Source organism: Arachis hypogaea, chromosome 8 (assembly GCF_003086295.3).
Source record: "Arachis hypogaea cultivar Tifrunner chromosome 8, arahy.Tifrunner.gnm2.J5K5, whole genome shotgun sequence".
Taxonomy (NCBI): domain Eukaryota; kingdom Viridiplantae; phylum Streptophyta; class Magnoliopsida; order Fabales; family Fabaceae; genus Arachis; species Arachis hypogaea.
In genome coordinates this window covers 13,887,002-13,902,494 of record NC_092043.1, presented here as the reverse complement: position 1 = coordinate 13,902,494, position 15,493 = coordinate 13,887,002, and the positions used below count along the sequence as shown (strand labels likewise).

The window sequence follows — 15,493 nt, the reverse complement described above, 5'->3', positions numbered from 1 at the left end:
CCCCAACAACAACCCCTCCAAGTAAAGTTCCAGGCAAGGTTCCATCGATGGTTAACAACACTTCTCGCCTTAAACATTCAAAATTCAGACCTAAGCAGAAGATCTTCAGGCCACCGGCACCACTGACTCAAGGACAGTCTAGCACACCGCAAGTAGCACCAGCTGAGGAAGACCCCAAAACAATAACACCAACTGAACAAATTTCTAAGGAATCAACATGATTGACGGCTGACGATATTATGCTTTTTTTGGTTTATGTATGACCCAATGTAAATGATAACCGGAAATTCTAGATACGGTTTCCTTTTTTTGGTTTGGGTCTTTATTTTGGTTCAAACAATACTTGTGAGGTTACAAGATGTTAATGGTAGAAAGACATACTACTTTCCTTTTATTTTGATTTTAATGGTTGAAAGTCATACTACTTTCCTTCTATTTTGATGTTAATGGTTGAAAGTTTGATCTTGTTTGTAACTTTGCCAGCTTTATGTACATAGATGAAAGTTTGATCTCTTGTAACTTTGCCAACTTTATGTACATGTTAATGGTTGAAAATTTGATTTCCTACTACTTTCCCAACTTTCTTTTCATACATACATAATCACAAAAATGACCCAAACATATGTCAGATACACAAATGATTAATACATTTCATTTTCACCATTTGGCCGGTCTTACATCATTTCTTATAACTAAATAATGCAAATATCAGCAATACAAACATCACACATATGCTCCACCCAATTGGATTTTTCTTAACCTCTAACCCTTCTATCCTCTTCTCCAGCAATCTTATCCTCTTTTCCATGTCTTTGTTCCAGTAATGCTCATCACCATGCAGAATTTGCTCATGCCCTAAGTGTCTTGTAATACCAACACCAAGACCAGCTATGTGCTCGTCCAGCCACAGAAAATACTTGCACCATGGTTGTCTAACCTACACAAAATTAACCCTCAAAGTTCAGAAAATCAGGAATTAAGGATAAACCCTACCATAAACGGAGTTACACATATTTTCGTTGCATACCTTATAAAAGGGACATCCCAGAAACAATCTCTTCGGATTTCTGGTCGTCCTCGACATGAACAAGATTGCGTTCTCTCCACAGAAGCACTTTGGTGACACGCACTCATTTCCATCTTTGGCGGTCGGAACTGGGCCTCTTCTCGAGCTTGAGAACACACCTTCAGATGCCATGCTCGGACTCCTCCCTTTCTTCCTTCTCCCACATCATCCTCAGAATGCATTCGAAGCATTAGGGCTCCAGGATTTCATAGGTTGGGGATGACTGAGAAACGACAGCGTTTCTTAGTCCGGGGACCGCGTTGTCCTCTTTTAAAAAGCCCAGCCGACGTGGCAGTCCGTTAAGGCCAGGTCAGCGCCACGGAGCCACGTCACCGTTTTCCGTCAACCTTAAACGGAGACATTCAAACAGAGGGGTGAAAACGTCTACTTTTTAACGGGGTCAGGGACATTTAAGTATTTCCTAATCCTCGGGGACGAAAATGTCCTCCAAAACAAAGGTCAGGGACGAAATTGTCCTTTACTCTAAAGATATTGTATTTATTTAGGCTGTCAATGTTAAAAATTTTTAATATTTATTGTACATTAAACAACATATTTTAAAAACTTACAAGTTTCAATCTTCTAACAAGAACATCTTACTTAACACTCTGTATCATAAGAATATTTGTTAGTTAAATCCAAAATTTATGAATTCATTTAGAAGTAATGATGTAATTTACTAGTTTTCATGAAATAATAATAAGATACATATTCTATATTCAAATTTATTTTAGAATAATATTCCAAATTAATTTTTTCAGACAATTTAATTTTTAATAAATTTTAATTATTAAATTAATCTTTAACTTTTAATTTTATTAGACATATCAATACGTTAAATTTAGTAGAAAAGTAGATATATTAATCTCTATCGTTATTTAATAAAAAATATAATAATTCTTATATAAAAATTAATTTATTCAATAAAATAAAAATTTAAAACCTAATTTATTAATTAAAATTTACTATAGAGCCAAATGTTTGAGTAAGCTGGAAGCAGTAAACCAGAGGCAGAGGAAACACTAAATTATTAATAGAGAAAAAAGGTAGTGTAGTAGTAGCAGTAAGGTTGGTTCACATCGTCGTGAAAAGAAAAAGAAACAAATTAAAGTGGTTTTTTTTAAAGTGGAAGAACACAGCGTACCTTTTCTCTGCAGTTATGGGTTTTGCCGCTCTCTGTTTTCCCATTCCCACCATCAAACTCTCTCACAACTACTAACTCTTTCTCTTCTCTTTTTCGTAATCAAAATTCAATTCAGCTCAATGGGTTATCTCTCTTGCAATGCCGACTCTGCAATCGCCACCTGTGACCCTAACTACTGCCATTTCAAGAACCGCAAAACCAACAACCTCCTTCAAATCCGCCACTTCCCTTACTCCGACATCCTCGCCGCAACTAAAACCTTCTCCGCCGATACCTTCCTCGGCAAAGGCAGCCACGGCAGCGTCTACAAAGCTACACTCGACGGCGGCAAGCTCATCGCCGCCGTCAAGAAAACTAAGCACGCCAAACCATCATCACGCCGTCACCAAAGTACCGCTGCAGCATCTTGCACCGGTTGCGGCAACTGCACCAGCCCGGCGGAGAACGAGATCGAGATCCTCTCACGCGTCTTTAGCCCCCGCCGGCTAGTGAACCTCATCGGATTCTGCACCGATCCAAGCAACGGCGGCAAGCTCATCGTCGTCGAGTACATGCCGAACGGCTCCCTCCACGACCTCCTACACTCGCCGGTCCGACCGCCCGGTTGGACCGCACGCGTCCGGCTCATCGACGGAGCGTGGAACGCGAGGCTCGGAGACTTTGGGCTCGCGCTGAGAGGACACGTGGAGGACGTGCGCGTGAAGTGCACACCGCCAGCTGGCACGTTAGGGTACCTTGATCCTTGCTATCTTGCGCCCGAGGATCTGAGCGCTAAGAGCGACGTCTTCAGCTTCGGGATCTTGCTGTTAGAGATTCTCAGCGGCAGGAACGCCATCGACGTGAACTTCAGTCCGCCATCGGTGGTCGACTGGGCAGTGCCGTTGATTGAGAGAGGAGAGTTCGCCGTCATTTGCGACAGGCGGATCGGAGCGCCGTCGGATAAAGAGGTGGTTCGAATGGTGGCGGTGATGGCGGCCATGTGCGTGAGGTCCACGGCGGAGAAGAGGCCGTCGATGGAGGAGGTTGTGCAGTGCTTGAAGATTGCAAGGAAGAGAATGCGGGCGGCGCCGATATGGAGTGGATTGAGGTGGCGCGTGAGGCGCGTGGAAAGTGAGAAACGGTTAGAATGGGAAGCGCGTGAGTGTGACAGTTATTACGATAGGAGTGAGGAGGAGGTAGTGAGAGCGGCGAAGGGTGGTGTGAGTAGAAGGAAGAAAAACAGGAAGGTATCCAATGTGACGGGTGCAGAGTATTATGGTAGACCCTCATCCAATCATGTAGTGAGGTCAAAGTCAATTGGTGCGGGTTCTCTGAAAGTAAATTCGGATTCGGGAAGTTCGCGGTCGCAACAAAACGGGTCGGGTTTCGTGAGGAGAAGGTCGAAGCTGAACAAGTCTAGGTCCATGGGGGTGTTGCAAGGTTCTTCTCGTTTATCATCACATTATTATGAAAGTGATCCAATACATTCGTTAGAAACGGCAATGTTGTCTAAGTGGGTCATTACGGATAAGTTGGAAAAAAAACTGCTTGAGAAACCGTTAGTTAATTCTGTTGGAATTAATTAATTTAACTGTGGATAATTAGTGAAGGTTTTTGAATGGTTGCATTATTGCAACAAAGCGCAAGCATGTGGAATTCCATGTGTAGGAGCTTCAAGGATATAAACCATTCTTTAGAGTGATAAGCTCTTCAACAAAATTCAAGGGCTTAATGAATATTATTAGAAATTGTTATTGTATTATCCAAGGTTTTTGGAGGAGGGGGCAGATGAATGTTTTACACAATTCGGACTAGGCCTTGAAGAAGTGTCCAGATGGGTTGTCTTAACCATATTTGTACTATAAATTTGTAGCACTTACACAAATTTTTCTATCTTAATCCTTTTTTTTTTCAACTTTAGGTCCCAAAAAAAAAAGGGTTCAACTTAGCTTTGGGATGGATAGAATATTTGTAAACATTTATTGCTTCGCTTGTAGTACATTTAATTTGTTTTTTTTCAGAAAAGAAGAAGATAGAGAATAGACAACAAAGGCATTAAATGATTCACACTTATCCTGTACTCTTAAATCTATGTTATGTAGAAGTACTTCACATTTTATCAATAAAAAGATCAAAATTCAATACTAGAAAGTTAAAGATGTGGTATGACAAGAGGCAGCATGAATACACACACGATACAGATATGAAGCATTTATAGCTTAGCTTGTTTTTCAGCAAATAGTTGTGGTTGCCACAGAGAGCAAGCAAGTGCATAGAGACATATAGAGTCATGAGCTTTCTGGTTGTTATTAGTTATCCGCGTTCTGGTTATGTGATGGCTGAATCTAATATACATTTAATGCATTTTGGATTATTATGGACATTATATTGAATAATACCTTGTAATATAACACCGCTCTATATAAATATATAAATAATACTATTTATATAAATACACACTATTCATAACGGCTCCATTCAGCGCTAATACTGTTTCCATGGAGAGTATGCATGCATGGTAGAACATGATTACTAAATTTGAGTAATTTTCAAATCAGACTTTATATTTTTAATATCGGATACTTTAATTTTTTAAATTTTAAAATATATAAAATAATTTCTAATATTTATCTTAATTAGATAATATAATTTTTTTATTTTAATTTATTTAATTAAAATGACTGTTTTGAAAATTTTAAATTCTTTTAAAACTGTTTTATATTTCACTCTTTCAAGTAAATTAGAGAGAGACTATATTGTGTAATGGAAATAAGCATAGAAACTACTGTGTATTTTGAAATTTAGAAAACTAAAATGTTCAATTTTAAAATCATTTTATTTAAATAATTAAATTTTTCAAAGTTCAATATGAATATTTTCATCCCATGATTATTTAATTTTATGTAAAGATGATAGTTTTAAATCGTTATATAATTTAACATCTTTAACTAAATTATTTAACATAATATATATCATATGTTAATTATAATTTTTACATAAAAAAATTTTGGTACGAATAATTATAAAATATTTTACAAATAGGTTTGTCTTCTCCAGCATGTGGCAATGGGAGAAAGGGCAATCGTTGTTAGTGTCCCACAACATTGATTACTTAGAATGCATTTGTGATTTGTGTGTCATGAAATATGCATGAAGGAGGAGTGCATTCATCACTTGGATTGTATTGGAAGCAACTAAGCAAGCAATGTAATGGTGCTTAGTAAATCCAATCCAATCGTTTTCTATGCGAATTCCCAATCTCTGTCACTCGTTTCCTTACAAAACCTAAAATTTATATAAAAAGCTAAAAATTACTGGCTCTACCAACTTGTGTACACACTTTGAGAAGTTCCAAGGTGTGTTGTCGACAACCCCTCATGCATGCTCACATTACAGCTTTTTATCTTAACATTATTACGGTATTACCCTCGCTAAACTATTGGTCAACTTCTGCTTACCATATTCTCATCTTTACCAGCTATTAGTTACAATCAATAACTATTAATCTAATCAAGAGAAAATCTACTTAGCATTTTTATTAATATTTAACCAATATTTAATTATTTAAAAAAAATAAATAATTTTATATTATTAAAAATATTAATAATAACTAATTAATGATTTACTGATTGCTAGTATTCCTCTTCAATCAAATTAGATGTAATCTATTATTAAATAAGTTTTTGTATAAAATTATACTTAGCTTTATCAAATATAATCTGTGTGTAAGATCTAGTTTGGGTAAACAGTTTAATTAAGTTCTTTTTAAAAAAATAGTTTAAACAATAAATACTTATATTTAAAATAACTTAATAAGTTATTTTGTATTTAGTTTTTTAATTCTAAAAGTATTTTTTTAAAGAAATGTAATAAAAAGTTTTTTATTATGAGAGAAGTCATTTTTTTCTTAAAAATCTACAATTTAATTTAAAAATTGCACCAAACATTAATACTACTACTTTTCATAAGTAAAAAACGCAAAAAAATAATTTTTTAATTTGGTGACTTAAAAAAATAGCTTTTGAAACTTCTCAACCAACCTTAAATATTGTTACTCTAATTTTTCATTTTTTTTTTTGGGTAAAAGTTACTCTAATTTTTTAGTACAAACTCATCAAAGAAAATGATTTGTTTCGGCCTTTTTCTTTGTGGAAATCAAAGAAAGATAATGAGGTAGGCATTTTCTTTTGGTATTTTTTACTGATACACCTACTTCGACCAAAAACAATTCGGGCCTCACTACAGAAATTATTTTATTGGGTCTCAGAAACTGATGAATACACTAGAGCACTGTGGTTAATTATTATTAAATTTTAACCAAGTTGGGTTGGTCTAGTGGTTAGCTCACTAGTCCGCTTAAGCAAGTGTCGGGGGTTCGAATCCCGCCTTGTGCATGCAGCAACCCATTGGCCAGCGGCAAACCCTTAAATGGAGCTCAGTACCGCGGCGGATTAGTCCTTGGCCTGCCGGGCTGGGGGATACCGTGGGAAACCAAAAAAAAAATTATTATTAAATTTTTATGATGCAATATTATTATTAAATTTTTAGAAATTGAGTATTGTGGTTAATCAATTTAAGGATGTTAGGGATTGGACTTTTATACCAAACATGATCTTCCAAGCAATTAAAGACCAAAAACAAAGAAAATTTGATTCAACTCTGATAGGCCCAATAAATAACAATAGTAAGCTAAGCAGGCCTTGAAAATGAGCCCATCAGTGATTCAAGCCCATGTTACAAAAGAATAAAAAACCACCTTGCTCCTTACCAAAAAAAAAAAACAAACCACCTTGTTGGACTAAGAACTACCAAATGAAAAACAGAATTGAATCTCACCTTGTACATAACATAAATTCTATATTCTTCATTGAAGATTCAAACCTGGACGAAGCTCCCAAAGAAACATGTGATGCTGCCATTGATCCAAGGCCTCAGCTGCATCTACTTTTGCTTTTAGATCTAACAAATAAACAAAATTACAAACGATTCAACCCAAAAACCATTTTATGTGATGACCAAAACTGCTAATTAAAGAATCTTGATCCCGATCCTTTGGGCCAAAGCCCATTATATATTAATTCTTAGGCGTTGGGGAAAAAAGAGTGGGATATTTGAATATGAAAAGCGTCCGGTGGTATTATTATTTTTTACTCATCAATAATAATAAATAAGATATTGATTAATATAATAAGTATGTTGTTCTTTTAATAAATAATTTATTATGAATATATATATATATATATGAAAAATGATAAAAAAAAAAGGTTATATAGCGAATTCTTTTCAATTTTTATATACTGTAGATGTAACAATTTGGTGAGTTTATGGTAGTTTTGTTATGGTATTTAAATTGTCTAACTTCCTTTATAAAATAAAAAAAATGTTCAAAATAAAAAGTAAATCATATAAAATTTATTAAATATTATTTATTTACCTTTTTTAATAATTTAGATACAAAATGATAAATACCATAACATTCACCTAACAATTTACCGTTAGTTTTGCCAATTAAGTAATTTTCCACCGCTGTTCTTACAAAACATGGAAAAGATATAACATATAAGACATGACATCCTATTAAAAATAAATAAATAAACAAAAACTAGGACATCATCACAAGGTGAAGGTGGTGTGTAATCCCTCAATATCCGCATAATCTTATAAAAGCGTCCCATCAAAGGACGAATAATACGATATATTGACATGAATGATACTTTGTTTTGTACATAGAATAATTTGGACTTTTCTCAAATCTTTATTAGGAGCTCAAAGACGGACAACAAAACTGTCATCTTGGTTAAGTATTTGTAATTGTAACTTCCTGCGATTCTTATATGTAGTATTATTACCTCTTATGCATAAACAACACTTGAGACAACTAATGTACATTCTAATCACTCATTACCTTAGATCACCTCATTTTTGTTACATCTTATTCTAACTTGAGATTCTAAGAAAGATAATAATACATAATGTCCTTTAAAGTTTCATGGCACACGAGCAATCAAATCAAACTCATAATTTAATAAAAGATGTTATAAAACATGTATACAAAATAAATAATAGTACATAAATATATTGTTATAAAATTATTCAACCCAAAAACTTAAACCAATAAAAGAAGAGTTAATAATTATATCTCTAATATATATAAACGAGAAATTGCAAGGCCTTTTTTTTAAAAAAAATGTCACGCATCATGATAATAAACATAACAAAATACAAAATAAAAAGGCTGCCATAAAGCATGGAAATGGAGAATGAATAACAGACACTCCTTACTGCATACCCCACAATCTTCAACGTCTTTTATCGTCTAGTCAACGTCGTCCATGTCCCACCATTTATTTTTTTTACTGTTTGCTTTTTTACTGCTTTCCCACTCACACCAAGAAGCATATTTCAAAGACAAAGAGATGGGAAAGGGAAAAAGTAAAAGAAAAATTGAAATAATTAAGATCAATGAGAGCCACAAGCCCCTTAATCACCCTCAACTTAATTAATTTTTTTTTTTTTTGTATAGAGAAGATTTTGCTACAGAAGAATATAACTCAGTCAATGTATTATTAGTAATGTAAATGTTAAGGAAAAAAAACATTATAAGTATTATTATAAAATTACTCTTTTCAAAAATTTAAATTGATTTTTGCATAAGTTTTTTTTCTTTTATTTGTTTAAATCTTTTGGATATAGAAAATACCATGTTATGAAACTGTTGGTTCCAAAAGTTTAAGTCGAAGAAAATGCAACATATCTCTAACAATAAGAGATTACGTCTCCTGTTTTTCTATTAAATCAATCTAAAACTCAAGAACATAAGAGATTAAGTTACATGTACGAGGAATTGGTTCATATATATACATGCATCAAAGATTCATCCTCAAGTCCGCTCCATATACTTAAAACCCTAAACATCTTTGTGTATATGTACTTAGAACTCTAAACATCTTAAATATAAGTCACATGATGATGAGTATCTTGGAATGAAGGCTAGCTAGAAAGTTAGAAGAAGCACACGGAGTTGGAACTGATTGACCTAATAGCTAGAATCCAGTTACTTTTTTGGTACAATGGTGTAGTGTGGGGATTGAATTTGAATGAGAGTGAATAAATGTAGCTGGGGAAAGCAAAAGGAATATAATTTAAGCAAAATAATGTGGAAGAAAAAGCGAGGGAGGAAATGGAATAGTGCAAACTAAAGCAGATACGCCACGTGGGAGTGGGATTTTCATCCATGTTACTTCGAAGTGTGGGTTAGGAGAATGTATATATGTATTTTCAGCATCAAAATCAAAATCAAACTCTTGATTTTCAGTGTAATTCTCATTTAACACGCTTAAGTTTCAACCTCAAATATATATATGTGTGTTTAAGATGTTTAAATATGATGATTGATTACCTACTCAAGTATAAGTAATGAAATGAATGATGATTTTGGTTGATAATTGATGAGTGAGTGAGTGAGGGAGGGAGTGTGTTACATGGGAATTGAGATGTGAGAGGTGGTTTCCTGCCAGCTGACATGAGAGTGACAGAATTAAGTACGGTTACTTTGGGGAATCAAAAGATGTTGAGACCCAATCACGTGTCGCCTTTCTCCCTCTTCCTTCTACTTCTTTCGCTTTAAATAAAAATTTAGTCAAATCATTCAAATTATATAACATTTTTTAATTATTAACTTCATATGAAGTTAATTGTACATGAATTTTCACCTTTATATTTATATCACAATTAAACTTCTAAAGTAGTCTTTTTAAATTTACAATTTTTATTATTTTGTTCTTTTAAATTTATAATTTTAAATATAATAAATTTAAAATTTTAAAAATTAAAAATAATGAAAATGGTAAATATCAAGAACTATTGTAAAAATTTAGTCTCTGATCTCATCATCCTACTAATTTGTTATCACATGTACAATTTACATTCCTTAAATCTTATATTTATTCATTCCTTACTAATAATTATTTTTATATTGTCATCCGGCTAAATTCTCTCATTTATATAATTATTTACGTAGTTAATAATTACTGATGTATTATTTGTTTATTTTTAAGAATAATATTAGATAATTAATATTTTTTTAATTAATATTAATTAATTTTTATAAATTTTTTATTTATTTTAAATTTTAGATCTTAAATTATAATTTTTTTAATTTTAAATCTTAAATTTTATATCTAAACACTAACATTAATTAATATTAGCTAACTAAAAGTTAGTTTTCCATGTTTTTTCTATTTTTAATTGATGATTTTATAACTAAATTTTATATAATTAAGGTATTCTAATTAAATCCTATGCATAATATATTTGCATTTTGTTACATGTAATCGTGAGTATCCTTATAAGGGATGAATATAGGCATGATATATAAATTGAAGAATATCATTATAATCCCATCTAATTAATTAACTCAAGAGATACCAACTGTCATCCCCTTCTTTTTTCCATTATGAATTTTTTATAAAAATGTTATGTACTGGATAAATAAAAAATTCATTACTTTAATTTATATTTTGATATTTTTAATATATATTTTATATTAATTAATTTTAATTTGATAATTAATTTTAATTTTTTTAATTTTTTAGTTTAATAATTTAATAATTGATTCATATTTTTAAATATTAGTAATTAATTATAAATTAAAAATAATAAATTTTATTAATTTTCTAATATCTTTTAACATACTAAATCAATATAAAAATAAGTTTTTATTCGTACAATGTAAAGTAAAGAAATGTACAAAAATTATTATTAATATATTAAAATTAATTTTAAATATAATTAAAAAATATAAATAGAAGAAAGCACTAAAAATATTGAGTAGTTAGGGGTGGCACGTGGTTTGGCTTTGTTGATAAGATAATGCTTTGGGAAAAGGTACGTTGCTTGAGTGAAACTGTATGAAACGTGGACTCACCTAACAGCACCCTAATTCCCAATCTTAAATCCTAATGAAATGGTGAGGGTTGAGTGACGTCACGTCATGTCGGAAGAGCAGGGCACGTAAGCGGCTCCCATAAATGCCGACAGATTAATTTTTCCGATGAAGAGTCGGTCTCCCATCTTAACTAAAATCATTCCTCCCTCTCTCTCTCCTTTCTTCAACCCCCCTTTGCTTTCTCTTTCTCAAACTTTCTTTTCTATTCAACATTCATCCTTCTCACTAGTCACTACTACTCTCATATTTCTTTCTATGCTTTATCAATTATTTTAATATTAAAAAATAAAATATACATATAAAATATTTTTAAAATGATAAAAACTCAGATACAGTTGACTTCACGTGAAGTTAATAGTTAAAAGTTATTAGATAAAAATTTAATTAAATTAGTTAAATCATCTAACAACTCTTGATTATTAACTTCACATGAAATCAAATATATACATAATATTTACATTGGAAATTAAATTCACATATTTTTTATAATTAATATAATAATTCTTTTGTTCAATCAAAAAGTAAATACTAATTTTATTATTATTCTTATCAACTTTTAATGTGTACATGATCAGGATTCAGGGGTGAAACCAAGGAGGGGCCTGCGCGACCATGCATGATCCCCCCACCAAAAAATAAAAATATTTTTTTAACTCATATATATAATTGTTATTTATTTTTAAGTTTTTTATTTAACATAATTTTAGTATAAATTTATACAATCATTTTATAAATATTAATAAGTTTATTATAATAAAAAGCTAAACTAAAAATATTATAGAATTAAAATTAATTATTAGAATTTGGCGCTCTAACATTATAATAATTCTGGTTCCGTCATTGTAAATGATATGATTATTGATTAGAGTTAATTCATTATTCAAATAGTTCTACACCTCCCTTGTGTACTTCGTTTCAATTACAAATATGCCATGCATCCATATCATCTTAACTTTACCATTCACCTCACAAGCCGCTGATGTCTCCTTTAATAATATATTATTCAAGTTATTATGTTAATATTTGTAAAAACAAAAGTATATTTATTTACTGAATCACTAGTTTAGTTATTATTTGATAAAATTCAAAATTTTATTCATTTTTTTTCTATCCACAAATTTTAAAAATTCTAAATTCAATTATAGGATGTAAATAAATAATACTCTTTTTACAAAAGGTAAAAAGAAAAGAATACAGGAGTTCTCTCGTTAAAGTAAAAGTTTAACAGAGGGGGAGAGAGAGAGAGAGAGTTAGATGCAGATGTAAATGGGATGTAAATGTAAATATAAATGTAAATGTGAATGTAATGAAAATTGGGAAGAATTTGAGAGGCTTTGTGTAGTGACACACCCTCTTTTTGTGCAGGCCGGTTATTGATGACCACATCCTCTTCCCCCTCTCTTATCTTCAACTCATTAAACAAATATATTTTATTTTATTATTACCATAACCTCAACAAATTAATATGCCAACTTTCTTTTCCGAGTGTTTCAATTAATATTTATTTTATTTATTATAAATTATTACAACCCCCATTATAAATGAATAAACACGTACACAATCTTACTTAGTAGCGTTTTTGACACTTTTATCACTGAAATTGACTCAGCCTTGAGCTTTCACCTCTCTATGTTAGAAAGAAAAAAAAAAAACTGTAGATTGTGTAGATCCTCTCCCATAGTCCCATCTCAAGCAACAAACCTAACATACCATAAAACCCAAATCACAAATTAAAAACAGAATTTTTTAATTTATTATCTCTTTTCTCTTTTAATTTCCTCTTTTTTATTTTTTTAAAAAGAAAACAAAATAGAGAGCGATATGGAATTTGACGAGCACGAAGACCAAGAGGAAGAGGAAATGGGGATCCCGGAGCCGCCGCCTGCGCCGCAGGGTTATGACTCGTTTGGAAACTCGGCGGCGAGGTCCAAATCAGAAGGAGGAGGAGGAGGAGCTGCCGCCGTGACACCTGGTCGGAAAGGTGGAACCGCCGTCAGGTACAGAGAATGTCAGAAGAATCACGCGGTCAGTATCGGCGGCCACGCCGTTGACGGTTGCTGCGAGTTTCTAGCCGCCGGAGAGGAAGGAACACTGGAGGCCGTGATCTGCGCTGCCTGCAACTGCCACCGCAATTTCCACCGCAAAGAGATCGACGGCGAGACAAGCCCCTACCACCAGAACACTCCTCGGCCTCAGCAACCGCCGCAACCGCCTCTGCATCACCACCAGTACCACCAACACCATCAATTCTCCCCTTACTACCACCGCGCACCGCCTCCTCCTACCGGCGGATACCTCCACCTGTCAACTCCGCCGGTGTCGCAGCACCGGCCTCTAGCTCTTCCAGCAGCCGCATCAGGCGGCGGTGGATTCTACAAAGAGGAAGAAGACATGTCAAACCCTAGCAGCAGCGGCGGCGGCGGCGGCGGTAGCGGAAGCGGAACAAAGAAGAGGTTTAGAACGAAATTCACACAGGAGCAGAAGGATAAGATGCTTGCATTCGCAGAGCAGTTAGGGTGGAGAATCCAGAAGCATGATGAATCTGCAGTTGAGAATTTCTGCGCTGAAACCGGTGTTAAGAGACATGTTCTCAAGGTTTGGATGCATAACAATAAGCACACTCTCGGTAAGAAACCCTAATTCCCCCCTCTGAATGCAAGATAGTGTTTGCATGTGCGAGAAAGAAACATTGCAATCTGAAATTTCAATTGATGAGAGATCTAGCTAGCTAGGGTTCGTTCTTGTTAATTATTAGTTATTTCTTTTTTAATTTATGTGATGAGACTTTTAATTAGTTCAGTTGTTGGCTGCTCATGATTTTTTAATTTTCCGGTTTATTATTCATATTTTCATAATTAATTATTTTTCTGGACTTAAATTAGTATAATATCGGAAACTAAACATGAATTGTTTTTGTTATCATTAAGAAGAGTATGGAGGTGAACGTGTATGGCATGCAGAGAAAAGCAGTGTTATCTTCTCCTGAATTTGCTCCTTATCTTGGGTCAACAATGATTAAGCTTTCTCTCTCATATTAATGTCGATTAATTAGTTTCTCGTTCCCATTAACGTAAGCACACCCCCAGAATTCGCTTACTTTTACATTCAATCACTCAATCACATTCACACTCCAGAAAACCTTGATCGATAATATTATTAATTTAATTTAATTTAATAATGCAATATTTTATGTTGGTTTTGGCGTTTATTTATCTTTCTTTTCTTCAGTCAGGTACTTGCATTGTGTTATGAAGACGAGGTACCTCGTCCACCATTATTATTAATTCTTCTCGGACTTCACTTTCAGTTAATTTTCTTCTTTTCTCTCGATCTGTATGTTAGGTCGCTGTTTCTTTTTTATTTTTTATTTTTTATATTTTATTGTGCTTTGAAAAATGAAAATCCGATTCGGCCATTGGCGTATCAAAATGATGACAGAAAATAATAAATAGAAAATGGAAAATGAAAATGACTGAGTATGAGTGGGTGAATTCACGCGGCGTGGTGTAGTACACTGTTTGTGGGTGCAGCAGCATCATCACAGATCACAGTCTTTTGCAGCTCAGATGTGTGCAGATTTCAGAACCTTTTTTTTTTGTTTAATCTGATTATCATGATCATGATCATCAACACTGCTCCACGCTAATGCTACCTCTTCATTTCCAACCTTTTTTTTTAACCCCTTTAATTTGTCCGTTTCTGTTTTGTTCTTTGATTCTTTCTCTTTGTCTAACTAGTGTAATTAACAGTCTAGTTAGGTTTTATTTTGCTTAATAACTACTAATTAGGGTTATTACTGCTTCTGCATGTACCACTGAGAAGGACCATATCTTCAGTTTCCTTATTATTGTTGAGAATATATTAACAACAATGCTTGTGTTTGCGTTACAATAATAATCGTCTTTATTTTGTTCCATACTTAGTTTATATGCTACTGTTCCTTCTTGGTAATTAATTAATTAAGCTTTTACAAATAGTAATGATCGGTGTTAATAAAAATAACATGTGAACATTAATTAAGTTGGGATGATAAAGCCATTAATTCACTACTTCGTTTAAGTAAATATCGGGAATTCAAATTTCGTTTTGTGTATGTAGTAATTTATTGTTCAATAATAAATCTTTAAACTCTTAAATAAAATTCAGTACCATAATAAATTAATCTTTAATCTGTCGAATTAGAAGATACCATAAAAAACCAAATAACAAGTTAAGATTAATAGTTTATATGAAAATGAGAATAAATAACGTTAACTTTTGAGCTCATAGTTTTTTCCCCATAATATTAGTTTATTCTTAGATAATAATAATAATAATAATAATAATAATAATAATAATAATAATAATAATAATAATA

The 15,493-nt window shown here is 32.7% G+C and overlaps 2 protein-coding genes across 4 annotated transcripts; both read left to right on the top strand.

The window, feature by feature from the left end:
• Positions 1-1,567: 1,567 nt before the first annotated feature.
• Positions 1,568-4,340, top strand: LOC112706221 (serine/threonine-protein kinase-like protein At1g28390). Its single transcript, XM_025757405.3, has one exon. It carries the CDS (start codon positions 2,330-2,332, stop codon positions 3,773-3,775), a length of 1,446 nt encoding a protein of 481 aa, XP_025613190.1. The 5' UTR covers positions 1,568-2,329; the 3' UTR covers positions 3,776-4,340.
• An 8,177-nt stretch (positions 4,341-12,517) lies between these two features.
• On the top strand, positions 12,518-15,033 carry LOC112706220 (zinc-finger homeodomain protein 2). Of its 3 annotated transcripts, none has more exons than XM_025757402.3 (2): positions 12,518-13,762; positions 14,365-15,033. In XM_025757402.3, the coding sequence occupies exons 1-2, from the start codon at positions 12,958-12,960 to the stop codon at positions 14,418-14,420; spliced, it is 861 nt and encodes a 286-aa protein (XP_025613187.1). In that variant the 5' UTR covers positions 12,518-12,957; the 3' UTR covers positions 14,421-15,033. The 3 variants fall into 3 exon arrangements, with proteins under 3 accessions (XP_025613187.1, XP_029144172.1, XP_029144171.1); XM_029288339.2 differs by lacking the exon at positions 14,365-15,033 and adding an exon at positions 14,067-14,319; XM_029288338.2 differs by lacking the exon at positions 14,365-15,033 and adding an exon at positions 14,064-14,319.
• The last annotated feature ends 460 nt before the right edge of the window (positions 15,034-15,493 follow it).

Excerpts from the sequence above, each read along its gene's own strand:
- LOC112706221 (XM_025757405.3), top strand. The coding sequence starts at position 2,330 with ATGGGTTATCTCTCTTGCAATGCCGACTCTGCAATCGCCACCTGTGAC.
- LOC112706220 (XM_029288338.2), top strand. The coding sequence starts at position 12,958 with ATGGAATTTGACGAGCACGAAGACCAAGAGGAAGAGGAAATGGGGATC. Across the intron at positions 13,763-14,063 it reads TAACAATAAGCACACTCTCG|AAGAGTATGGAGGTGAACGT; the intron begins GTAAGAAACCCT and ends GTTATCATTAAG.